The 27202-nt window shown below is 50.4% G+C and overlaps 1 protein-coding gene across 16 annotated transcripts; it reads right to left on the minus strand.

The window, feature by feature from the left end:
• Positions 1 to 1042: 1042 nt before the first annotated feature.
• On the minus strand, positions 1043 to 27192 carry CHST10 (carbohydrate sulfotransferase 10). 16 transcript variants are annotated; one of them, XM_074011105.1, is made up of 9 exons: positions 26876 to 27192; positions 24573 to 24643; positions 15898 to 16029; positions 11567 to 11658; positions 7916 to 7996; positions 7198 to 7432; positions 4811 to 4916; positions 3142 to 3199; positions 1043 to 3031 (listed from the first exon to the last, which is right to left on the minus strand). In XM_074011105.1, exons 3-8 carry the CDS (start codon positions 15995 to 15997, stop codon positions 3187 to 3189), a joined length of 627 nt encoding a protein of 208 aa, XP_073867206.1. In that variant the 5' UTR covers positions 15998 to 16029; positions 24573 to 24643; positions 26876 to 27192; the 3' UTR covers positions 1043 to 3031; positions 3142 to 3186. The 16 variants fall into 16 exon arrangements, with proteins under 16 accessions (XP_073867206.1, XP_073867203.1, XP_073867195.1 ...); XM_074011102.1 differs by having other exon boundaries at positions 26760 to 27192; XM_074011094.1 differs by lacking the exon at positions 3142 to 3199 and adding an exon at positions 16774 to 17036 and having other exon boundaries at positions 1363 to 3031.
• Positions 27193 to 27202: the final 10 nt, after the last annotated feature.

The raw sequence follows: 27202 nt of genomic DNA on the forward strand, positions 1-27202 counted from the left end.
GGACAGGTGCAGCCTTGTCCTGGCACTTCCCAGGCCTCTCATCTCTCGTGAGCCTGCAGTTCTGCTCAGCCCTGGAACTGCACCATCCTGCTGAGGGTCTCCGCATGTCTGAGGGGCTTGGGAAACTATGCTGCATAATTTGAGTTTAGTCCAACAGGCTGCCTTCGCCTCACATTTAGCTGCTGTCTTGATTTTTTCCTTTTTGTTCCCTGCTTCTGGAGATTCCAGTTGAGCAAACCAAGCCAGGGTTTAGAGTGAGAAAGTTGGGGGATGAAAGCGAGGACCCCTCCACCGCCGGGTCAGAGGCTCTTCTTTCCAGGAACCCAGGGCAGAGGCCACCTGGGTCCCCTGTAGGCCGTGAGCACACATCTTCATGTGCACCCAGCCACTGTGAAAATCAAATTTCATCTCAGCTCTGGGCGTTTCTCTGTAGTGGTTCTCAACACAAGACCAATAAACCTGACACTTGCTGGGAGTGAAATCCAGTAGGAGAGAAGTGGTCTAAGACATAAGCCCGTTAAGTCAACCTCGTATTACTAAACTTCCTAATTTAGGAACTGCACTCTGGGCCCTAACACCACTTTTTGGAGGCAGGGTCGCTGTTTATGTTTCTCTCAAACCCAGGCTATTAGTGCAGAGGTCCCCCTAGGCCTGCCTGCTCCAGCCGCCCCCGTCCTGGTGTCACTGCCTGGGAATGAGCGGTGCCACCATCCAGCCCAGTCCTGAGGGACGCCCAGACAGGGCAGCAGACCCCTCCATGTGGTGATGCCTCAGGGGGCAGAAGGAGGTGCACCACCTGCTGTAAGCTGAGGAGGGAGGAAGTGGATCTGGAGCCTCGGAAGGAAGTCGGGGGGCAGGGGAGTGGGGGTGCTGGCTGTGCAGAAATGAACAGGGTGGGCCGCTGTGCTCAAGGGCATCCTTGCTCTGGACAGTGATATGTCTAGGAGATACTATGGTAGCAATCTCTACTTATGTGGCAAAATATGTTAGGAAAATGACCCAAATGCCAAAGGGGAGGAAGAAACCATGCCAGGGGCCAACCTTTTGTTTGTGAGGGAAAACACTATTTTAATTAAGACTAGCTTTAAGGCCTTCCATTCATATACAGATCCAGTTAGATTCCAAACAGCAAAGAGGTCATCAATCAGCTCATTTGATCTGAAACTGTAACAAGACTTTGCTAAATATTGTAGAAAAATAACCCAGCATGGTGTCCTCGGCACTGTGCATCCATGGCGGCTGAAAGCTGGGCCTCCTGTGGTCTGCCTGCCCTAAGCAGCCGTGCACGCACGCACACCTGCCTACCCCCCATGGCTGGGGCACGTGTGGCCACAGGCGCCCTTCCCAGAACCGCAGCTCATGTCAGGTTTGGCACATACATTTTATTTTACTTTCACATTGACACATTCAGGAAACCATTCTGAGAAAAGGTAGAGGCCTCCTTGAAGCAAAGCCTGACTCCCTCCTCTACCCCGGGCTCGGCAGCACCATGCAGGCTCAGGCTGGCACTCACCCCAGGAAACTGTCCCGGGTCACGGCGGCCCTGGCTGTGGATGGTATCTGAGATGGTCGCTGTGGCTTGCCCTGCACCAGGGCCTACCTCGCTGCCAGGAAGTCACGCTGCTGGAGGCTACCTGGGCCATGGGTTTTATTGCTGGTGAACTTGGTTACCCACCTTCCAGTCACATGGTCCAGGATGGTGGCATGATGAGAAATGGCTCTGGCGGTGCCCATTTTGCTGAGATGAAAGGAATCGAAATATGTAGACGACACTGAATCCTGTGATGCTGGCACGTGGCCCCTGCTAGTCTTCAGCTCCAAGGTGGGAGCTCCCTGGAGGAGACAGGTGGAGATGGACCCCCACACACCCACCACACCACCCTCTGGCCATCGCTGACCACGGGAACAAAACAGTCACAGAAAGAATGCTTTGCCTCCACAATCGTAGCAGCACCCAGATGAAGGCCAGAGGTGCCGTTTTATTCCTCAGATCTGATGCTGCAAGAGCCTCTGTGGTTTCAGCAGTCCCCTTGCTTCTCTGTCCCTCCTCAGAGTGCTGGGTGCTGTTCCTGCAACCAACCAGTGACCCAGTGATGGGTGAGGCCACCCCAACTAGCCAGGAGAACCTCAGGGCCATCCCCTTCCTTGACACCTGAGGGAAATGGCTCCTAATGCTGTGTGATGTGTCCTCCCTGCTGGGCTGTCAAACTGCAAATCTTAAGTCTTCTCTCCCGTCTGAGGTAAGCAAAGGCCAGCGACATCCTAACGACAATGGCAGGGGTGGGGGCAGGGTCCTCAGAGCATCTTACATCCGAACTAAGTTGTAATAGCCGGGGTCCTGAGTCATATGTTGAGGCAACTCACAGCCCTGTGGGAGACCCCAGGCATCCTAAAAGGAGGGGTGTGGTGGAGAAAGGGTCATTTCTGGGCTCCGACCTCCACCTGGTTAGCCCCAGGTCTAACAAAGATATTTGAATTCATAGGTCCTATGCATTAGTTTAGCAAAAAATCTGGTTTCTGGTACCCAAAGAGCTTAAAGTCCCCTTCGAAACGTGCATACAGGCGTCGGATGTCTCGTTTGCTGATGCCCAGGAAATAGTGCTCCACCTTGGTTCTGTTATACACGGTGATGCCCGGAGGGATGGTCGGGTATGACACCAGGTGGTCAATGCCAGCCTCTTTTAAGATGTAGGGGGCATCGTCCTCCAGGGTCTCGTGGTGTCCAATCACACTGTACATTATCTCACAGGGCGCACAGAGCTCCACATACGTCACCCAGTGAATGATGTGGTCCCCAAACTGAAGGTCTAGCCATCTGTGGTTCGGATCGCCCAGGTAGCGCACGAAATCTTCAAACTGGATCCCCCGGGTCTCCGTCCGGTTCCTCCTGTATTTTCTGATGATGCCAGGGGCAATCTCATGCCTGTACCAAGGCTCAAACCGGGGATTGTGAACAAATTTATCCTTAAATGCAGAAATAAGTCTTTCGAAGGGATCTCTTACAATAAAAAACTTGAAGTATGTTTTCAATCTAAGGAAAAAAATGAACAAGAGGTTAACTTGACACCCCAGGAGGTCACAGCCGAGGGGGCGGGAGAGGGAGGAGTGAGCAGAGCGCAGCACTGTGCATGGGACCCTCACCTGCCGAGGCTGCCGTGAACACATTCCACACGTCTCTTACTTAATCTACTCCAAGATCCTGTGGATTAATCCTGTTATTACCCCACTTGGCAGGTGAGGAAACGGAGGCTTGGAAAACCTCACCCGTCCAAGGCCACAGCACTCATCGTAGGCAGTCACTGTGAAGACATCTATTTAATCTACATTGTGTTTTACCTGAATGATTCAAAATCATTGATTCAATGATTCAAGAATGTTTACAAATGTTGTTCCTGGGCAGAAAATCCTAAGGGCAGGAACTATGAGGGAGTCAGGAATAGATGAGGCCAGGGAAAGTTACTTTAAGGGCATATTTTAAAAAATTCAATTCCAATTGCCAGGGGAAGGGGGGCAAGAGAAAATGGAATTTTAAAAAATTCAATTCCAATTGCCAGGGGAAGGGGGGCAAGAGAAAATGGAGAGTCAGGCTTCACACTCCAGCGGGCAGAAGCGGGTCTGGGTGAGCTGCCAGCAGGCGGCAGCAGAGCAGGGCCCTGGGGAGGAGGGCCGGCAGCAGTGACGATGACAACAGTGACACCACAGAACACGGCGTGCTTACGACGGGCCAGAAACTGCTCTCTGTGCTTTGCACGCCTTCACTCACTGAGTCTCACAAAAGCCCCACGAGTGCTCAAGGCGACAGCAGCACAGTCCTCACCAGGAGCATCTCTGGTAAGGGTTGTAAGGGTGGACGGGCGCCATGCAAGGCAGGTGGCTGCAGACCCAGGAGGCAAAATCCAGCTGGTGACCTGACGTGAGCTGCTGCTTCTGTATCCTCACTCCTTTTCAGCTTTGCTGTCCCGGGCCACCTGAGAGCTACTGCATGAGAACTTTCTCACTTATTAGCTAAGGACTCCATCTTTTTTTTTTTTTTTTTTTTTTTTGAGACGGTCTTGCTCTGTCACCCAGGCTAGAGTGAAGTGGCCAGATCTCGGCTCACTGCAACCTTTGCCTCCAAGGTTTAAGCAATTCTCCTGTCTTAGCCTCCCAAGTAGCTGGGACTACATGTGTGTGCCACCATGGCTTTTTTTTTTTTTTTTTTTTAAAGTAGAGACGGGGTTTCTGTCAGTCACACTCGTCTTGAATTCCTGACTTCAAATGATCCGCCCACCTTGACCTCCCAAAGTGCTGGTATTACAGGCGTGAGCCACTGTGCCCAGCCTGGACTCCATCCCTGCCGCGATCAGGGGTTCTGTCTCTCTACCCTGCCCATGCTGGATGTAGCCCACACAACCACTCCAGGGGCAGCTCCCACAGCAGTGGGCACAATGCCTCCGGGAGAATCAAATACTCAGTGAGGTCTCTGCAATCCAAATCCTTTTCTTGTAAAGAAAAGATCATATTCAGCAAGCAATCTATAAAACTTTACCAAAGGAGAACAAAGTTGTCTGCTCATTTCTATCAATAAAATTATGTAACCTTCATGTTAATGGACTGTGTGAACGTGAGGCTGGAAATTCTCAGAAGGAACTGAGAGTTGAGAGGAGCTGAATGGGGGGTGAAGTTAGCTGCCTCTCACTGATGCAAACCGACAGCCCTCTGTGGTCCTCCAATCAACCTGGCAAGTACAGAACTGAGCCTGGGGTTTTTCCCAAATTTCTTCCCAGGTTTACAAAAACTCCCCCCTCCCCTTTGAGGAAGCTGCTCTCACCGCTTCTGAATTTCTGCATCACTGAAGGAAGAGAGCCGAGGAAGGCCGTTCTTCTCGTGGTCGTGCACCACATTTTCGGGGATCTCCTCAATGGAAGGAAAGGCTCCTGGGAAGTAAACAGAAGGGAAGGCGGGTTGGCTGCTCCAGTGCGCCCCTTAGAGAAGGGCATGTCCTTACCTCGGGCCCCATGTTCCCCACGTGTGCATGACACGCCCACCCCCAATATCCAAGTTTAGGTCTTTGAATTCCAACTGCTTCTGCCAGCAGGATGAGAGAGTGAAGAAAAGCTTCTGGTGAATCCATAAGCCAACTAGAGGAAACTGATGCTTTCAGGGAGGAGGGGGAGGGAGCAGGAGTGGAAATGCTGGCAGTGCCTACCCCTGGCAATGGACCTAACTGGGCTAAATCTGCCATTAGAGGAAGATCGCTGCATGCAAACAGAATTCCTAACACCAGCAACACTTACTCTACTCTGAGACTGGGGGAAAATGCCGGAGAAGCAGGACTTTGGAACGTCGTGCTAACAGATGCCGGCGGCAGCTTCACAGCCCTATCCCATAGACAGGCTAAGCTCTCCAAGCACCACATGCCGCCTGGCCCACAGTGGCGCTCAGGTACCCCGGAGCATCCCAGGCTGGCAAGGAGCAAGGACCTTTTGATGCTGGAAAAATCTGACTAAGCTATGGGATACATTTGAGACAGGAGTCAAAAGAGGACAAGGCATGTCGAGTAGGCAGGGCCGTGCCAACAGCCAGGGTCTGTCATCAGGGACCAGTGCAGGTCCAGGCTGCTGAATGGAACTTGGGCAGGGGCCATCCTCGGCCTGGGGGCCAAGCAGGTTTTTCACTCTTTTCTCAATGCAGACAAATGGAAATATACGTCAGTATGCTGAGGTTTTCTCCAAGCCTCTGCAAACCTTAATATCCATCTCTGTGTTAATCCTGTAGGGTTAAGATTGGAGACCTGGCAGGGAAGACTCTCCCTTGGCCATCTGAGCAGCGGACACAGTCTTGTCTGTTTTATTCATTCCTCCCCCGAGTGTTTAAAGCCTAGTCCAGAACTCTGCAGTATGTGCTATGGATGGTTGCAAATTAGGCGTGGGGAGCACTGCTCTCAAGGGCACAATGGCAGAACCAGCTCTGTGGGTCCATGTATGGACCCATTCACGTACCTGTCCCCATCCAGGTACACCAGTGGTCACCGAAGACAGCCACAAGGACCACCCGCTTCTGTATTACATGACACAGCAAGCCCACTCCGATTTCTACACTGCCCTTGTAAGTGGGTGTTTACTTCTTAAAGTATGCTGCTTCACACTGTGGTGGCTGATTTGTGAGTCTTTTGTATAGTTCTTGTTTTCAATTTGATTTGCAGCCTCCTTCTGCTTCTGAAAACCCAACATGCTATCCAATGACTGCAGAAGCACATTAACTATATGTGACAACCAGAAGATGAGATGCCACCATTCGCTCTCCCAGCCAACCCGTGTGAAGGCCAAACAGCGGCCAGGAGTGACCACGGACTCTGTGGGCAGCATCAGGAGTGGCAAGCAGGACATGGAGCCCCAGGACCACCCACCCATGGTGCCCCAAAATCTGATTCCTGATCCAGGAGTCCCACTGCTGCTGATAGGAACTAACTTCTGTCTGAAGCTAAATTTCATAAGCAGAGCCCATAATTATGAGGATAGGTTTAGAATAATTGGAATTAAAATAAACAAACATCTCTTTTTAAAAAGAGTAGTGAGTAATCAAAACTGCCGTGTATGAGGTCACTTTGTGATGATCTAATCTGTTCCTTAGCAAACATCAGGTTTCCTGAAGCAAGCTGACTCAATCCTCTGAACGCAGATGCTTAGTGTGAAATGGGGTACAATTTCTTCCTGCTCGCTGACAAAGAACACTTGGTCTGCAGGTAAAGAGGCCCCAGGCCCCGGGCCAGGCCTCCCCTCCCAGGATCTATGGTGTGAGCCCTTCTCATTGCAGAGAGGGTAACCGTGAGGCTACCTGGCGGCTCAGCGAGTGTGGGGCTCTGGGGACGTGGGACACAGTGGGTGACCATAACCATCAGCGCAGGGAACCTGAAGAGACAAAGGAGGGGGGCCTGGGGGTGGGCGAGCCACCAAAAGTGAGGATCCGCTGTGACAGGTGAGGAGAGCCGGACTGTGGCTGTGCCCCTTTGAAAAGAATCGGTGTCTAAACGAGCCCCCCTAACTTTTAAGGCACAACACTAACAGGAAACAACAAAAGCAGGCCTGACTGGAAGGCCACCAGTCCTTTCAGGAGAAACCAGCTCCTGTGTGACTCCTCCTGGCCGTCCTCCCCAGCCTCCTCAGCCACGGCCGCCGAGACCCTTCCCAGAGGGACACTCCGCGAACCCACACACACCGTTCAGAACAATCAGTACTTTCTTCCACTGGGTGTTCCCCACTTTGGGAGTCTGGCAGAAAAGAATCCTGTGCTTGTCACAGACAAATATTCGGTCCAGGACAAACTTGGAGACGGGAGTGTGCGAGAGATTCTTCAGGGCGTCATCCCTGCAGACGTTTCTGATGAGTTCCAGGCGCTCCATGTAGACCAGGGGTTGAACGAGCCGGCTGTCTGGAAGCTCCTTCCCAGTTGGCTGCAGGTGACACGGAGCAGAAGAGGCCCAGCGACCATTAAAAGAGGCAGGACCGGGTCAAGCAGAGCTGCTCCTGCTGGCCTATCCCCTCCTTTCCATCTGGGGCCCTCTTTTCTTCCCTTCCTTGCCTTTCTACAGAGTGACACCCACTACCCCCAGCCCCCTCCCAAGGCCTTCCTCAGAGCCTCTCCACCAGTCCGATCGGCAGGCTGGGCAAGGAAAATGCATGTGAGCTTGGTTCCTTGGACGTCTTTGGAGAGAAGTTTGACTTTAAGAAACAAAATAAGGCCGGGCACAGTGGCTCATGTCTGTAATCCCAGCACTTTGGGAGGCCAAGGTGGGCAGATCCCAAGGTCAGGAGTTCAAGATCAGCCTGGCCAACATACTGAAACCCCATCTCTACTAAAAATACAAAAATTAGCTGGGTGTGGTGGTGCATGCCTGTAATCCCAGCTACCTGGGAGGCTCAAGCAGGAGAATCACCTGAACCTGCGAGGTGGAGGTTACAGCGAGCCTGAGATCGCACCACTGCACTCCAGTGTGGGCATCAGAGCAAGACTCCGTCTTGGGGGAAAAAAAAGAAGAAAATTAAAAACCAAAGTAAGAGGTTTGGAATCCTCTGGCTAGGGGGAAAGAAAATGGAAAAGCTCAAATTCTACATGCTGGTCCTTTCTTTTCAGGGCTGTTTTAGAACCTAAGAGAATACCTGTAACGTGAGAGGCCTTGTGTGTGCGTGGGTTGGAGGGGGCACAGGGAGATGTACCAGTACACACAGAAGTTGCTCAGAGGCCCCCTGTCCTCGGTGAGTTGAAGTCCCCTTGCTGCTCACACCTCCTTGTCCCCCGGGGGTATCCCGAGGGCACTCCTGAATAGCAGGGCTGCTTCCGCCAACACCACTCCGTCCGCCTCCTCTAGCTGTGGCCCTGTTTCTCAGCATTTTGAAGGCTTCTGCTGCTACATCTATCTCTTAAAGCTACACAGAACTTCCCAAGATTTCAAAGCAGGCGATCCTTCCAAATAATTGTATTGAATGGACCCAAATGTCCTTGTTATATCTTTTAAAATGCGCTAGGCTTGCCAGGAAATCCATTTATAGGGTAGTTTTAACAACCTGTCCTCCCAGGGGACAATGTCAGTTAGAAAATGGGAAGGATGTAAGCCTTCTAGAACACACTAGAATGCAGACGCTGGAACTATCAGGATGACAGAGGGCGCCCCTCAATGCCCCCTACCCAGCTCTTCCTTTGTGGATCTACTGTAACCAAACTCCCTTACACTCATGACCTCTGGCCAGGATGCTTTCTCCCTCGTGTGTTCAAGTGAATTTCCTGGGACTCCCTGGTGGTGGGAAGGGCGTCCTGGGGGCTCCTGACTGCCTGCTTTCCGAGATGAAGACACTGGAAGCGAGAGGCCCCTTTGCAGAGTGGCCTCCGTTCCTCCCCACAGGGCATCAGCGGCTGCCCGGGGCCCTCCGCCCACCACAGAAAATTAGGAGCCACGCCAGGCACTCTCCTTGCTCTTAGAAGAACGGGTCTCATTTAACCGCACTTCCTCATCCATCCCGCCTCTTGCTCACTTATCCCAAAAAAGCCTCTGTCTTCTCCTCCCTCTGTTCCAAACCTAACCCCGATCACGGATGGCACTCAAGAGCAGCGCGTCAGGGGAGAGCACGTCCCAGCAAGTTCCCTTTAGAAAATGCAGAAAACGCTGCCCTTTTAAATATTGCTTTCCTTTGAACAACAAGAAAAAAGATATTAGATACTGCTTTTCTTTGAGCAAAACATTAAAGACAAAGACAAAAATTCTTCTCTTAAGGGACGAGGTCTCGTTCTGTCACCCAGGCTGGAGTGCAGTGGCACAATCATGGCTCACTATAGCCTCCAACTCCTGGGCTCAAGTGATTCTCCCACCTCAGCCTCCCAAGTAGCTGGGGTTATAGACACACACCACCATAACCACCTAATTTTTGTATCTTTTGTAGAGATGAGGTGTTAGTATATTGCCCAGGCTGGTCTCGAACTCCTGGGTTCAATCGATTCTCCTGCCTTAGCCTCCCAAAGTGCTGGGATTACAGGCATAATAAGCCACCATGCCCAGCTAAAGAAAAAAGATTTCCTGTTCAATTGTGTCTACAAATGAGCGCTGTTTTCTTTTTTCCTTTTGGAAATATACAAAACCAATTTAAAGATAGATATCATTTTCTATTTTCCATTCAAACATTTGGCTACATCATGCACAAAATAAAGTTTTTTTTTCTTTTGAGACCAAGTTTTGCTCTTGTTGCCCAAATGGGAGTGCAATGGCACGATCTCAGCTCACTGCAACCTCTGCTTCCTGGGTTCAAGTGATTCTCCTACCTCAGCCTCCCAAGTAGCTGGGATTACAGGCGCATGGCACCACACCTGGCTAATTGTTTTGTATTTTTAGTAGAAATGGGGTTTTACCATGTTAGCCAGGCTGGTCTCGAACCCCTGACCTCAGGTGATCTGCCCGCCTCGGCCTCCCAAAGTGCTGGGATCACAGGGGTGAGCCACTGCGCCCGGCCAAAATAAACTTTTAAAGGCGAGCTACGGAACCCGATCACGTTGATAAATCCCCTTCTTTGTGAGAAGACCCATGCTGGGTCAAGGAAACGTGGCCTCAGCAGACATCACCCCTGACATCCCCCACTTCCCTCACCTCCCATCTGAGTCTCACGAGAATGAATGCAGCAAGGGGTAAGAGAAGGGCACAGAGGACACTGAGTTCAAAGCCCAGGCTCACAACTGGCTGTCCAGGGGATACTGACCCAGTGAGCACAGTTCCTTGAGCCTCATGTTTCCCAAATGCAAACTGAGAATAAAAATATACCTCAGAGGGCGGCTCAGAAGACCAATGAGATTGAAACCCAGTAAAGTACACTGCAAACTGTAAAGCACATTCAGGCGCAGTCTTTTTATTTGCAACGACTCCTGCAGGCTGGCAATCTCTCCGGGAGCACCCTCCACCCGGAGAGAGGGAGAGGGAGCACCAACATGACCGCCCTCTTCCTCACAGGATGTGGCATCCTCGAGGGAACCTTGTTGTGACACTTTGCCGAAGGCTTACCCTGCATTTGTTTTCACCCATGTAACTGATTTCCTTTTAAATCCATCCTATTAAAGTCACTCTCCTATTTTCCATAGGATTTTCTGGTCTTGTTTCTGTAGCCCATCCAAATTATTTTCTTACCCTGGGATGCCTCAACCTAAAAGCAACACCTAGGCTGTCTCAGAGTTCTGTAGACTTGACTTCCATTCCCTCAATGTCGTACGAGAAGTAACCTCCAGCAGCACTCTACTCTGACTGGTGTGTGTGTTCTATGTTTACAGAGTTCTAATTTATCGTCCTTACACTGTGAACCATGGCTAGGAGCTGTCCCCATCTCTATGGCTTGATTCTGGGCTTAAAAATATTTTCAGGGCTTGCTGTACCCATTTCATCCCTTCTGGCACAATTGCAACTTCGACCCTCTAGCTCCAGAATGGGGGTTAGGAAGTGAGAGGCCTTCCAGAGTGCACCCCTCATCCCAGCCAGGGAATGATTAGGAATTTAGGTGCACAGGAAGCCTGCAGAGAAAGACACGGAGCCAGAATGTCAAGCCAGGCAAGGGCTGGGTGGAAGTCAGCAGCCTTGAGCTCCGCCAGGAACTCCATGAGACTGTGGAGGATCTGCCTTTTTCCTAGGCTCAGTTCTCTCATCCACAGAATTTGGAGGCTGAATTAGTTGCTCTACTGTCCAGGGCCCCCTTTTGCTCTAAAATCCCATGACTTGGTGAGACAACGTCTTCTTCCACTCCTGGTTTCCTCCTGACCCTGCCCAATACTCTCGGCTACCCGGGCAAGGCTCATGTTCACCTGGTCAGGAATGCCACCCAACCAACAGTGACAGAGCAGCCCTGATGCACCGAGCTCTGTGAGGAGCACAAAAATAGACCTGGCCTCTGCCTCCCCCAAATGGAAATTAACACAGTGAACTAAACATGGAGAAGTAACACAGGAAAAGGCTCTAACGCAGATGTGATGACAAGTGGAACCGGCCACAGGGGAAGGCCAGCTCCCCGCAACAGGGGTGCCGTGTTCGAGGGGACAAGGACCACGGCCTGGCTGTGCCCACCTTCAGTTCCTCAGGAATGTGCTTCTCTTCTGGCAACTTCCTCACTTCCGGCATGGTTGTCAGGAACAGAAACTCCTGTCTGGCACTGTACACTGGAAGACAGAGAAGTTGAATGTCTTCTCTAAAAGGAAAAGGCGCACAGGTGGATGGCACAGAACAGAGGCCCCAGAAATAGAAGCTCTCAAAGACGCCGGAATGCCTTTTGACAAAGCCACAAAAGCCATTCGGCGGAGGAGGGCGGTCTGTTCAACAAATGGTGCTGGAGCACCTGGACATCGCACATGGAACAAACCTCGATCCAAACCTCACCCCTTATTCAACAGTGAACTCAAAGTGGATCACAGACCTGAATGTGAAACATAAAACCAACAATCTTTTTTAAAAAACAACCAAGGAGAAAATCTGCACTGTGAAAGCCCATTTGAAGAGGAGGAAAAGACAAGCTCCAGACAGGGAAAAAATATTTACGAACTACTTATCTGACCAAGGACTCCTATCTAAAATATATAAAGAACCCTCAAAACTCAACAATTAAAAAACCAACCAATCCAATTAGAAAACAGGTACGACACACCCAGACATCTCACTGGGGAGTATCCACAGACGGCAAATAAACACACGCAAAGATGGTCAAGGCTGCAGAGACCTTCACATCACAGGCTCTGCCCTCCAGAGGCTCAGAACAGATGAGGAGGTCAACCAGGAGAGAGGAAAAGCCAGCGCCTACACACACAAACCAGGTCCACAAGGGCGTCATTTTGAGTCTCGCCATATGATTCCATCACATTCCCTTCACTGAGAGGGATTTATTTTCCTACGAGAAAATCTAGTTACAACACCTGATCCTAGTTCAATACGATACTGAAATTTGCTAACTGAGGATAAATCATTGCCACAAATATCACTGGCTCCACTGCTGAGCTGAACAGAAACTGTAACACTAAAAAAAGTGTTGCTTTAAACAGCAACTCAAGACAGCCGTGCTCTTCCTAGGGGCTCCAGTGGCAGGAGAAACCGGGAAAGGCAGGTAGGTGAGAAGAAACACGCACACCACTGACCAGGGTTCTGAGGCCGGCCCTGTCCCAGAGGACAGGGCAGCCCGGGAGCACTGAGGCCAAGGCTTCTCCACGCACTTTCCAGGAAATGGAACTCCCCGCTGAGGACACTGCTGCGTCTGTTATTTCCTCGTCGTGACACTTCACAATGGGCTTCCGGTTCATAACCAAAAACACCGTGAACGTGTGTGAAATAAACTCCAACACGTGAAAAACCCTTTATGGCCACAAGTTTACAAACCCTTTGGGTTTGGGTTTGGGTTACACAACCCTTTGGGTTTCCTGTGCCGCCCAAGATCCAGGCTCCGGCGCACACTCTCTAAACACAGTGCTGGAGGGGCGGGCTCCAGGGAAGAGGCCTACACCACCCCAGCCCAGGGCCTCTCTGACGCCTGTAGGGCAGGCTCTAAGTGTAAATGCTCTTGATGCTTCAGCCCAGCGTCGTTGTGCACTGGCAAGATGCTGCGTGTCAGCTTGCATCCTGCATTCAGAACTCGGCCAGCGGACATCCGCCTTCAGGATCCTAACCAGGTACTTTGGGACAATTAGGTAACATCCCACGTGAGTGACGCAGGCTGGGTAGTGCCGCGGCGGCCACCCCGCAACTGGAGTGAGCCCACGACAGAGGATTCTCGCTGAGTTCACTGGACACTGTGCAGCCAACAGCATCCTCAGCACCAGCACCCCCTGCCTCGGGGTCCGGGGCAGCTCTCCCATCTCAGTGACCCAGCACCCACACACCACACCCCAGATCTCACAGGGCAGGGGAAACACCCCCTTCCACTCGCCTTCAGGCAGCCGGCTGGAAGGATCTCATGGGCAGGATTAAGGACCGCTGGCTGCGGTGCCCCTCTCCAGGTATAAAATCCGAAAGCCCTTCATCTTTCTTCATAGGTTTTATCTTCTAACACGCCCTACCACTCCTTTTCTCCACTTCACAAAACCCTGCTCCACGCCTACACTTGCTTTTTTTCTAACGGGTCCACCCCTGCTTAGCTTCCAGGATCAGTGTCTACACTGAAAACATTCAGCATGAAACTCGATACATCAAAGGAGAATGAGACCTCATCTACCAGACGCCACTGGGAAGCACGGCATTCTTTTTTTTTTTTTTTGAGACGGAGTCTTGCTCTGTCGCCCAGGCTGGGGTGCAGTGGCCGGATCTCAGCTCACTGCAAGCTCCGCCTCCCGGGTTTACGCCATTCTCCTACCTCAGCCTCCCGAGTAGCTGGGACTACAGGCGCCCGCCAACCCGCCCGGCTAGTTTTTTTGCATTTTTTAGTAGAGACGGGGGTTTCACTGTGTTAGCCAGGATGGTCTCGATCTCCTGACCTTGTGATCCACCCGTCTCGGCCTCCCAAAGTGCTGGGATTACAGGCTTGAGCCACCGCGCACGGCATTCTTTAGAGGCCATTCTGCCAGGTAACAGTAACACACAAAGGCACATGTCTTATTTAACTATTACCGATAGAAGTATCACTAAAATGTATCACATCTACTCCTACTTTTTTAAGCAAAATAAACCATAAACAATTTAACCTCATGACCTGGCTTTTGAGTGCCTTCCACACCAGGAGGCGACATTTAGGAGCATCCCGAGTAACACCTATTTCTTATTCTCAGAGCTCTGCTTCTCTTCCGTGCTCCAGCTAGCATCTCCACTTGTGCTTCTCAACTGGCCGCACCCCTGGGGATTCTCCTCCACTGGGTCTCACGCACAGCAGGTTTGTAAAATCCCACAGGTGACTCTGAAGTGCTGCGGGGATGAGAACCACGGTGCTAGGGCTTCAGGAGGGATCTCTCAGTGGCATGTCACTGGGCTGAAGCTGCCATGGAAATGTCCAAACTGTCAAACTGAGATCATCGTCTCACATTCCAGCAACCTTCCAAGCATCCACCCTTGCTCTGCTGACGGAACCCCGAGTCCTGGGTGTGAGCTGTCATGCTCCGTGACACCTGCCCAGATACTTGTAGGTGTAATACCACCTCCCGAGGCTGTGCACACCTCACAGGTTTCTCTCGAGGGCTCCTGGGGGATGAGGTGGGACATGCAATGACAGCCAATCAGGGCCCAACAACTGTCACGGGGAGAACCACCATGCGGGCTAATTTCAGGGTGTCCCTCTTTTCCCTGCAGACCTCCTTTCTGACCTTGCTGTCCCTCTGCAGACAGGGTGGGGCAGAGAGAGGATGGGGCAGGAGGTGTAGGACATTGGGCAGCCCTTGACACAGCCAGGGACGTGCCTGGGAGCTCTGTGGGGTGGAGCAGGGGCCGTTCCCCACAGTCACACAGACAACACAGGTCAGTGCAGCCTCCAGGAAAAACTGCTGGCACGGAGGCATTCCTAGCTGCCCCTTCCCAAGGCCACCATCGGCAGGAGGACACACAAAGCGCAGTGCAGAGGAAAGATGCTGTGCTCACCTACGTTCCCCAGTATCTCCCCATCAGCCTGAAGGAATGGGCCAATCCACGGCGAGAACGAGGACTTCAATGACTACATGTGTATCTGGCCTCCTCGTGCTCGCCTGCTTGGCCACTGAATGAAGTGGCCTCGGGGCTGGAGAGCACCTCACACACCTCTTTGGACATATCCAGCACTCCACAGACCACAGAGCGCCTCACCCTGCTCAGGGCAATCACGGGCGGTGCCGGAGCAGGCAGGGTGTCCATGCGGTGGGAGAAACACTGTGATGCAGACAAGTCGATGACAAGAGCACGAAGTAGAATCAGCAATTCTGAGACCCAGTTTGGCGCTCTTTATCCGTCCTCATCTGAATGCCTATGTTCAGTAGAGCTAAAAAAGCCTCCGAGACAACCTGAAGACGTACATTTAAATGACCCCCCTCCACTGCACGGAGGGTGACCTTCACTCATGTGGCCACGCCGAGCAGTTGAGGCTGCACCTCTCATGATGACATGAGGCAGAGAGAATTTCTAACTGCGAGCCTGAGAGGCACCCGGCTGCAGGGCATATGGCCACTGCGCTGCTGGGAGGAGGCCCTGCTCCTTGCTCCTCAGGCACCACCCAGGCCTCAGCCACAGGGAGCACCTTCCTTCCTCCAGAGGAGATGCTTGAAAAGACCCTCCAGCCCCTCCCTCTCACCTCCCCTCGCACCTCTGTAACATGACGGAACGGAGGCCATGACCTCCAAGGTCCCTGCTGGCATGAGAGTCCTCTGACTCTGTGACAGACGTCATCTGTACATGTACCTAGGAACAGTGTTGCAGCAAGGCCTGAATTAGCCAAAATTCATTCCGCCACGAGGCATACCTACCATCTGGGTCTTTAAAGGTCAACGTGATGAACTTGCTAGCCACCATGAACATGAAGATCACCCAAAAGCACGCGGCCAGCAGCAGCCACTGGTGGTGCATGTTGTCACACTGCAGCCATTCACTGACTCTTCCTGGAAAACACAAGCGAGACGCCCCTGCTGCTTACAAATGCATCAGGTCAACAAAGAGGAGTGAAGATGGCAGGCGATTTCCGTCAGTAAGTGTCAGCACAAATATTTCCGTTTTTTCCCACTGCTACAATAAGGTAGCTTCACTTGGCATTTAACTTAACATTCCACATTGAATTAATGATATAAATGATGGATTCAATAATAAAATCAAATTTAGAACACCCTAATGGAGAGACATGATCATCAGAGAAGACCACCTCTGTGTGTTTTTGGAACACAGAATAAAACTCCTTTGCACACTTGCCCCCGACTCCTGTTGGGCCCAGGCTAAGGTCCCAGTGAGCTCCCACGACGGCCTGGAAGCAGGTGGCAGGAAGAGGCCTGCCAAGGACTAGGCCGTAGCTGAGGGTTGTTCACAGTGGGCAGAAGCCATGCTGGGGCAATTATGAGCTGGCTGTGTTTAAAATTCTGACTGGCTGACAAGATGTAGCCACACCTAGAGAAGCTCTAAAAAAGCAAAGGAATGAACACTGATGCTTCTCGCCTCTGCCCACTCGCCAGCAACGGACTGGGTAGAACACTGAGGTGGGTGTTTTTCATGCTGTCACAGCCAGGGAGCAACACGGGGCATGTTGGTCCTCAGCCTGGCACAGAAGCCACACTCTGCTGCAGGAGGCACATAAAGAACTGGAAAGTCACTGTCAGTTCTTGGCAGGTGACACAAGAAAGTGTGTTTCATTTCACCTTTAACGCAGTGCTTCTTCAAGCCAAAGCTCTCCACGTACAGATATGACCCTGGGCTGAGCTGGCTTCCACCAACTGACTGAGGCCATCCATCACTTCTGCATGGCAAGGAGAAGCGGTCCCCTCAACACGGTGCTGACGGCAAGTAATTTCAGAGAGAGCTTCCTAACCCTGCGTGGCTCAGAGCTCCAGGAAGACCCAGGTACATCACTCTCCTCCTGGTCTCAACATATACATCCTAGAATCTCACTGGAACCAGGCATCTGGAATGCAAATACGCTCCGTGACACACCCACCACGTGTTTATCCGGCCACACCTGAATACAGCCTGCAGTGGGGAGCTCACCACCCGCCAAGCTGCCTGGGTTTTCTCCGAATGGCTCATGAGCCATGCTCAGGTGCCCGTGTATAAGACTTTGTGTGTCTCCTGGGGTCACCAATAGGGTTGCCTGATTAGACAAATAAAAATACAGGACACCACCCCCCCAAGTTAAGATTAAATTTCAGATAAACAACATAAAATTTTAGTGTAAGTATAACCTAAATATTGCATGAGACACACTTATACCCCCCGCTCCCAAACCAGTATTTTTTGTGCCCAGATATTAGGCCCAGCATCCTTCCTGGGTTCCCCAAGTCGGGTTGAACAAATAAAAACACAGGATACCCAGTTAGGTTTAATTTCAGGGTTTTTTCTAGTATAAAGTCCTAAATATTGCATATACTTATACTAAAAAAAAAAAAAAAAAAAAAAAAACCTATGTGTTGTTTTCTGAACTTCGGATTTAACCGAGCATACTGTAGTTTATCAGCAACACCACCCAGCAGGGGACATGCCAAATTCCTTGGAAGCCAGCTGTCCTGTCTCCTGTCTCCATCCCATAATCCCCTCCTCCTTCCACCACTCTTTGTCAGAGGCGGTGAGGCACAAAGTGAAGAGCCCCAGACTTGGTTCAAATCCCTGCTCACACGTGTGAGCTCTGTGACTCCGTAAGTCACTCAACCTCTCTAAGCCTCAACGTCCCATCTCTAACAGAAGGCCCTCCTCCTCCCAGAGTGGCCATGAGGATTAAATGAGACAATGAAGACCAAAAACCAGCACCCACCTGGCCTGGTGCAGACCCCCAGTAAAAACTGACCAATCCCTTGGCACTCTTCATGATTTTCCAGCTTAATCTACAACCTTCTCAGTGTGGTTGCCAGAAATTAATGCCACAGTATGGTCTGCCCCAGGAAGAGAGAAAAAACAACACACACTCTTATTCCAGCAACTTCCCTTCTAGAAACTGAGGCTTAGACCGTGGCCAGAGGATGCAGGGCCCAGCAGTACCGAGTCCACTGAGCTCATCCCTGTAAGACAGTACACTCAGGGGGATCCATCCTCATCGGTCACAGTGAGAGCACCCCCTGAAAAATGCCAGCTGCAGACTGTTTCTAACCGGGCAGCAGAGGCACCAGAGTGGGTTCGGGAGGGAGTAAAAAGAACAGGATGTACCAAGCAGGTTGCATGCAATTCTGAACAGAGAGGTCCTGGCTCTGAGTATCCTGGGACTTACAACCCACCCTCTCCTAGGCTCAGAGCTATGAAAGAGGGAAGAGTGATAAGAGGCACTGCCTCCGTCCTGCACATGATGCCTGACTGCAGAGCACGTGGTGGGAGGACCCGGGAACTGCGCACTCCACTGCCTGCCCTGTTCATTGCCTCTGGGCTTCCAACCCCCAGCACCCTTGCCCTGCCTTGGGGCAGCACTTGGGAGGTTTTTATAGTTTAAGAATCAAATCTTTCCAATGGGAACTAGTCTTCTGAGGGGATCTAATACGATTTCGCCCACTGAGCTCATATCTGCAGGTAAAGTGGGAAGATGATGAGGCCTCACCTGAAAACGAAGAGCCCCTCTGCTGCTCTCCAGGAAGCCGGCTGGCCTAGGGATAGGATTTCGCCACCTACGCGAGCTGAAAACAGAGAGGCGCGCTATCCTGAAGCCATGTTTGCCTTCCTAAGTACTGGATTTTCATTTAAAGTCAGGAGCTCTTAGCTTCTTTCACCCAGGCTGGGGGCCAGGGACTGGTCTGCACTCACCCTCTCCCTAGCTAGATGGCTGTGGGTGTGTCACCGAAGAGCTCTTCGGGCTCCCATTTTTCATCCATGAGAATAAACAGCTACCTGCACACCCATTAGTCAGGAGACCTTCTCAACAATCATGCGACTTACAACGTATCATCCAATGTGTTCTTTCAGATGGGTATTTCATTTTCAAAAAATCCATTTTTAACTTGACTTCTGCAAACTCTTACCAAACTAAGATATACAGAGAGTCTCCCCTTCCCTGGCCACTCCATTAGGACAGGAGAAGGGTGGACTGCAGGGTTCCCACCTCCTTCCCCTGCTTATTCCCTGCTTCTTGTCCCCGGGATGGTGCCAGGACATGTGGAGACTCCAGTGGGGGCTGTGGATTTGCAAAGCTTCAGGAGCAAAACCCTAGCCCTGCCAAAGCCACTCTCTTGAGAAGAGCATTACACCCCAGACCCCTATCAGCATTTCAAGCACATCTGCCTGCCAGCATTCCCATATCGGGCTGTAGGGCCCCTTGCAGGCCATAGAGCCTGTGGGCAGTCACTGTGGAGTCCAGGAGGGAGCTCTTTGAGGAGCCGCTCTCAGTCACTGGGCTTCTTGTACACTCGGGGTGAGCAGGGCCTGCTCCCTTTCCCGTGGGCAGCAGAAGAAGAGTCAGCTCTGCCTCATCACCACCCAGGTGGCACCCCCAGCACTGCTCTGCGCCGCCTGACCTGGCTCCACTTCCTCCACTGCACCTAGCACAGCCCACATGCTCTCGCTGTGTGCCATTTGCTCTCCTTGCAAAACGTGGGCTCATGTTGGTCCGGACAGCAGTGCCTGGCATACCACGAGCCAACAATCACTATTTGCTAAATGACTGTGTCAACTGAGCAACTTGCTAGAATTCAGGAACGTGGAAAGGTACTTCATGAGGCAGCCTGCCCAACCCTCTCCCTGAGGGTCTCCGGGCTTTTCCAAGAATGAGGCCCCCTTTCAACCTCAAAATATTTCTCCAGTCTCCACAGAGCAGTTCCATGTTTAATATCCATTAACCGAGACTAGAAAACAACCAAATGCTATGAGGACTTCAGTATTACTTGGAAAGAAAATGATCTAAGCCACAGCATGTATATGCATTCAAATACACTTACTACTTAAAACACATTGGTTGGGGGGGGTTAGGAAATCATGCCAAAGTCCAAAAATGTTTTCATTTTAAATAAAACTCTATGCTGAAAGGCAAGCCAATGACATAGATCCATATCTAAAGTGTCAAGATATACCAGTAAACAAAAAAGACAAGTTGCAGGATGGAATGTATGATCCCACTTGTTAAAAAAAATCACGTGGCCGGGCGCAGGGGCTCAAGCCTGTAATCCCAGCACTTGGGGAGGCCGAGACGGGCGGATCACGAGGTCAGGAGATCGAGACCATCCTGGCTAACACAGTGAAACCCCGTCTCTACTAAAAAAATACAAAAAACTAGCCCGGCGAGGTGGCAGGCGCCTGTAGTCCCAGCTACTCGGGAGGCTGAGGCAGGAGAATGGTGTAAGCCCGGGAGGCGGAGCTTGCAGTGAGCTGAGATCTGGCCACTGCACTCCAGCCTGGGCGACAGACCAAGACTCCGTCTCAAGAAAAAAAAAAAAAATCATGTATGTGTGAGATACGATTACACACATATACAAACATACATACATATATGTAATACATAGAATAAAATCATGAGAGGACAGTAAGAGGTCTTTTTGTACTTTATACAATTCATACTTAAAGTATTTGTAATAAGTTTTTTTGTTTTGTTTTGTTTTTTGTTTTGAGGCCGGGTGTCTCTCTGTTGCCCCGGCTGGGGTGCAGTGGGGCGATCTTGGCTCACTGCATCCTCCACATCCTGGGTTCAAGCGATTCTCCTGCCTCAGCCTCCTGAGTGGCTGTGATTACAATCATGCCACGCTCGGCAAGTTTTTGTATTTTCAGTAGAGATGGGGTTTCACCATGTTGGTCAGGCTGGTCTTGAACTCCTGACTTCAAGTGATGCACCTGCCTTGGTCTCTTAAAGCGCTGGGATTATAGGTGTGAGCCACTGCACCCGGACTAGTTAAAAATTTAGAAAACTGGGACTTGTTCTACAAGTCACATCCCACATGAGCCAATCAGAACCAGTGAGACTACAGCCCGGTCCTCTCTCAAAATACCTCAGGTCCAGTATCTCTACAGTTTACAAAATCCAGTGCTCAAACATGAACAGGCATGTATGTGCATACAAGTTTAAGGACAAAATAGCCTAAAACTAATGACTTCAAGCCATTATTCATTATCCAGTATCCAGTTTATTCATTCATCCAGTAAAACAGCTGCCAAGGATATGACCCTGAGTCCCTAACCAAACACACACACAGGTCTTGTCCTTATGGAGCCTGTCATCTAACAGGCCCACACGAAGGAAAGAATCTATCTGAGGAGTGGTACTTGATGGTGTGAGAGGCACATGGTGCTGTGGGGAGAAAATACAAGGGGATGTGCCTTGGGCAGAGTGGTTGGGGCCAGCACGGTCACCTAAGGTGAAGGGCAGGGTTCCAGGCCAAGGGAAGGGGCCTCTGAGTAACTAAAAGCAGGCCCATGTGGCTGGAGTTCCGGGGCACAGGCTGAGGCAGATGCAGGCCAGACAACATGGGGCCTTCCAGAGCTATTACGGTGTTTTCCTTGCAAGCAATGGGAGCCCCTGAAGAGAGTTTTACCTGAAAAGAGGGGTGGTGATGTCATGATCTGATTTAAATTTTGAAACAATTTCTTCGGCAGCACAATGAAAGGTGCAAAAAGCAAATGTCCACTCAGCAACGGCCCGGTCTCAAGGTCATTTCCATTCATGGAGGAGGGAGAATTCTAACGGGACACGAGCAACCCCGGCGGGGTGCTCCACATCCCATCATCTCTGGCTGTGGCTCTGGAAGCCAGCAGATGAGCTAGGAGGATCCACATTATCTGACGTGGTCGGTTTTGATCAATCCTAAAAAGTGGTGTGTCCAGCTAAGCGTGGTGTCATTTGCTTCGGGATTATGTGCCTTCCGAATCTCGACATCTGAAGGTGTCTGGCTTTATGTCTGGGGTGGTGGATCACAGCCCTGGCTGGACACCTGGGAAACTTTCAAGAAACACAGTGACACCCCGGGCCCCCAGAATACCCCAGCCAAGACAACACAGATCTCTGGAGGCAGTACCTAGGCATTCTTTTAAAGCTCTGTTCGTGACTCTAATGAGCAGCTGGGGCTGAGAATTGCTGGTCCAGGACCTCAGCCCTTCTTAAATTTTAATGCCGACATGAATGCCCCTGGGGATCTTGTTAAAATGCAGACTCTAGGCATTCTGGCATAAATGCCATTCTCCCACCACCTCCTTCCATCTTAAGAAGGAAAATTGGCAGCAAAAAAGCGTCTCGTCAACGACAGTCTATTGATGCTCTGAATTACAAACGTTCCAAATACACAGCTAAAAGAGGTTTAATTAGAATCTAAGACCTTCCACCACTGCCTTCATCTTACTCTCCTTTCCAGCCCTCCCATCTATGGGTAACTAGACTCTGTAGAATTAGGCTTTGTCTGACTTTGGAAAACAACACAAAACTCTGCCCCATTTTTTTTTTTTAGAAGAGAGGCATTCCAAATTCACTTCACCCCAGCTCCTCTAAGGCCGTCCTATTCTCTCTGCATTGTTTCCTTGAATAAAGAATTGCATCATGGGGTTTGCATCCTACCTGGGGATGACACCACCAAGGCTCATTATTTCGTCCACAAGGGGCCTGGGGCCTGCCATGAGGAGTCCTTCCTCAGGGCTCTGCCCAGGGCTGCTGCTCTCCCTACAGCCAGGTGACAAATGGCCTTTAAAAAGCCTGGCATTTTCTGTAATTAACTCCCCTATGTTCAAGGAGCCAAGACAACTCCCAAAGTGCCTCTGGAGCTAATGGTGGGAGCGGAAGCTGAGCCCCTGCACGCCCTCCAGTCATGGTAACTGTGCAGGCCCTGAAGAGAGCCTCCCTGATCCCTAGAATCTGCATATCCATCTTCAGAGCTTTCCTACTTCCAGTCATTAAATGGGATCTTCACTAGTAAAGATGTCAGGATCTGAAACGCAGCCAGAGGATTTGGTTCCTCAATTCATCCCACAAGGCTGAACTGGCAGCTGAAGAACTTAAGGCCTTATGGGCAAAGCAGGGTCAGGGAAGGAAGAATCCATAAGAAGCCCTCATCTTCCCCCTTCCTCACCTTAAAGAAAAGAAAAACAGCACACATTGTACATGTTTGTAATTACTAACAATGGAAATGTTACTATTACCATCTCTTGATGCAAATCCTTCCTCCCCTGCATTTCGAAAAGGAAACTTGTAAATTCATTTTGCTCAGCTGCCAATACCATTCCTGCCAGCAGCTTTTCCCCACGTCTGAGTTGTCATGAAGAAGCACAGTGGCTTTCTTACTCCGCTGATGAGTTTGCCTCCCACCTGCCAGGCCCCACTTCTAATCTGCGCGTTCACTTAGTAAAGGTTCTGAAAAGTCCCATGGTAAATAAGCCCACTTCACTCTGCTTAACCAGCCTTTTTCCAGACATTCTTTCATTCAGCAATATTTACCAAAGCCCTCCTCTGAGCTGGGGCTGTGCTAGGCTCTGGGGATACAGCCACACACATTCCCTGGTCTCACAGTGCTTCCTTCTAACAGACATAGACGGGCCATAGACAAATCAAGTGATCCATGTATATGATCAAGCCAGGTGGCAGGTGCAGTGGCTAATAAACAAGGGCATGGGCAGGACATGTTGAGAAAAGGCAGGACAGAGTGTGGGAGCAAGCCACGCAGACCCCGGGGCAAAGACTGTGGTCTGGGTCCCAGAATTCCAAAAGTGGCAAGGCAGCCAGTGTTCCTCAGGCAGAGTGGGCAAGCAGGGACGGGGTGGGTCAGATGAGGAGGCCCTTGACTGACAACCTCACCTCATACACACACCAGGGATCACATATCCAGGGCTCAACTTTTAAAACACAGCTAGACTCTAAAAGGAACTTCACACACACACACACACACACACACACACACACACACACAAACCCTGGTAATGTACAAGGAGCTGGTAACCCCAGGAGGATGACGGGAGATGAGAACTAGACAGACCAGGGCTGCAGAAATGGGGACATTTCACCGTCAACCCTGGGCATGTTCTGAACTACAATGCATCACCCTATCATTAGAATCATTAAATTACAACTTCATAATGAAAACTGTGGCATATGAGTTTATACTATAAAGTTCTATTGCATGTCACTGAAACTTTCAAATTCACAGTAAAGGTTTCTCTCAATCTGCGTTCAGAAATTTCCTTTGTCTTCTCTGTTGTCATCCTTACAATTTACCGCCTTGGAACGATTAACTACCCTTAGGAGAATGAAAACATATTCTTAACTGTCGAATGAGAAATATACCTGTAGTTAAGACAGGCTTTCATGAACAATAATAACAATATACAGTAAACACCTGTACGGGGTTCACTCCGTGCCAGGCACAGGTCTCAGCAGGTACTAACTCACATAATCCCAGACTCAGAGCACACTCCTATTATTACATTTAAGGAAACATTTCTAAGCATACATTTACATACTCCTAATCAAAAGTTTAAAATCTGCACAGGCAAGAAAAAAGGCAGTAACAATACTGAACAGCATGCTCAAATAACTGATGAGCTCACATTCTCCTTCGCATACCTTCTGCAGCCTGGGGCTCACATTTCCTTGCTGTGTTTCCCCTGAACTGAGGTTCTTGGTTCCTCTTGTCACTGGATAGGAAAATTAAAAAAAAAAAAAAAAAAAAAAGCATCATTAAAAGTTACAAGATCAACTTACTTAATACAACTTGGTTTATACTTAGGAAGGAAATAGTTAACCATTTTGATGATTCAAATATATTTGGCAGAATGGGTCTCTTACAAAGGCAGGCTATATTTGGATTTCTTGGTAAATGAATATTCTAAATGTACCAAAACCACTAGCTTTTTAAAAGACTCTTCCATGTAACTCAGGTTGAAAAATGAAACATTTTTTTGTAGCAAAAATAATCAAATCCAATTATGCCCATTTCACATGTTTGAACTAGGTAAAGGATTCCTATACAAGATGATCAATTTTTCCAATGCAAAATGTTCTCTGGATTTTTGTACTCCTTACACCTTTAGCACCTGGAAAATTCTAGCCAAATGTCATATCATAAATAACCAGAAACAAGCCAAATTCATGGAATTAGAGAGACCAAAGATTTAGGTGATCTACCAAAATAAACATACAACTCATTTAACATACAATAAAGCCCAAGCTGACTGGGACACATGCAGCAAGGTCTCTCTCTGCCTCCCTTTACTCTAAGAACTCAACGCTAAAATTAAAAGCAATTTCCTATTACGCCGATTGAAAGATCAAGCTTTATATACAGTCATTCATCACTTAACAATAGGGATACGTTCACGTGTCGGTAGGCGATATTCTTCTGCAAACATCAGAGTGTTCTTACACAAACCTAGATCGCAAGCTGATCACAAAGCTAGGTTATATGGAATCATCTATTGCTCCCGGGCTACTAACCTTTACTGCTGTTACTGTACTGAATACTGTAAGCATCTGTAATACAATGGTAAGTATTCGTGTATCTAAAATTGGAACAGGTAGAGTAGCAATAAGGTAGTATAGTCTTATGGGACCACTGTTGTATATGTAGACCATCATTGTCAGAAACAACATGTACGGCATTTGCTGGTCCTCACATCCACGTTATCCAGACGTGTATGAAAAGAAAATGAACTCCTGGGCTTCTGCAGTCTCTAAGGTCCTGCAATCACCTCTCCCCCCTGTTTCCATTCCTGGCTCTCTCCCACCTTTTTATTGTATGAACTCCTCAAACACTGAAAAATGATCCGAATATAACTGCAAGTTGCCTGTGATGTTTACAAATTCTTTCCTTTCTTTGTTCAGTTTTGCAAACACCCCAATTTTCATTTCAGCGAAGGAAAGAATTTTCCGCTCAGGTATTTCTTTGAGATTCTATTCTTCAGGGTCAAGAGCAATTCTGAATTCTGAATTCCAATTCTGAGCCAAGATGGAATAAGCTCTAATTATAACGGGGAGGGAAGGGGAAAGACCACTTCTCCTTTTGTGTCTTTTCTTTTTAACCCAGTCACTGAAAAGAGTGAAGGAGGAGGTGGTTGGTGATCAGAGAGCCAGAGCTAAACTGAGCTGCCTAATTTTAACAGCGTCTGAGACATGTCTCACTCTGGCACTCCAAGCAATGCAATAACCCAACTCCTCATGGCCCAAAGCCCCAGACTCCGGTTTTCAGACCAAAAAAAAAAAAAAACAAAACAAACCTTTATGACAGTCCTGCCGCTGAGCTAACCAGAACCTGGCCGCACTGCTTTCCATTCACTGCCCAACCCTTTCCTGCCTTGCAGACTTGGAAAGCAAAAATGACAGTTTTTGGAAAGCCTGGTTCACCTTCCCAGCCAGAAGTGCAGAACTGCATGCCTCAACCTCCAACTTGGGACAGGCCTCCTGACAGCGAAGATCAGAGGCTCTGGGCACCCCGAGGCCCGTCAGGCAGGGAACGTGCATCCCCACCCCTGCCTCCCCTCGCACTGAGGCTGCACATGCTCCTTCTTCCCTGCCCTCCTCAGCATGCTCCTTGGACCCGAGCGGAACCCTTTCTTCCTCTCTCCATCGACAATTACAAACGCAAATTCTCAGCCAAGGATGAAAGAAGTAAATCGTAGGCTCGCACAAGTATCAATAATTCCGCGGGTCACAGTACCCCGTACAAGGACGCCTTCTTATTGCATAATTAACGCAAGGAAGGCTCTTCCCGCTACTCCCGCGAACTAGGGAGGTCTTCAAGTCGCCAAAACACACCAGGATGTGGCTCGCCAGGACAAAACCCGCAGGTTCTCCGGTTTTTCCGTGCGCCCCGCGGCGGGGCCAGGGGCCCGGGCGCTGAAACCCACCCGCCTGCGCGTCCCCGGGCTCACCCTACTGGAGCGGCGCTCGTCCGGGTCCTTAGGCTCCTCCCCCGGCCCTGGGGGCGCAGCGCGGGTCGGGCCTCGCCGGGCCTGTGGGCGAAGCGCGCGGGGTCCCGGGAGCGCGGGAGACCCGCCCCACCCTGCCCCGAGGCCTCTGCGCCGCCACTGGCGGCCTCCGCGCCGCGGCCCGTAGGGTCCCGGGATGTGGCGGCGGCGGCGGCGGCGGAAGGAAGACTCCCAGCGCGCGAGACCGGCTCTGGGGGCCAGGACGCCGCCGCCCCACGCGGCCCCCGCGCGCCTACCCGGCCGTGCGCGCCGCCTGCCTCGCGCGCGTAC

This window comes from Macaca fascicularis, chromosome 13, assembly GCF_037993035.2.
Source record: "Macaca fascicularis isolate 582-1 chromosome 13, T2T-MFA8v1.1".
Classification (NCBI taxonomy): domain Eukaryota; kingdom Metazoa; phylum Chordata; class Mammalia; order Primates; family Cercopithecidae; genus Macaca; species Macaca fascicularis.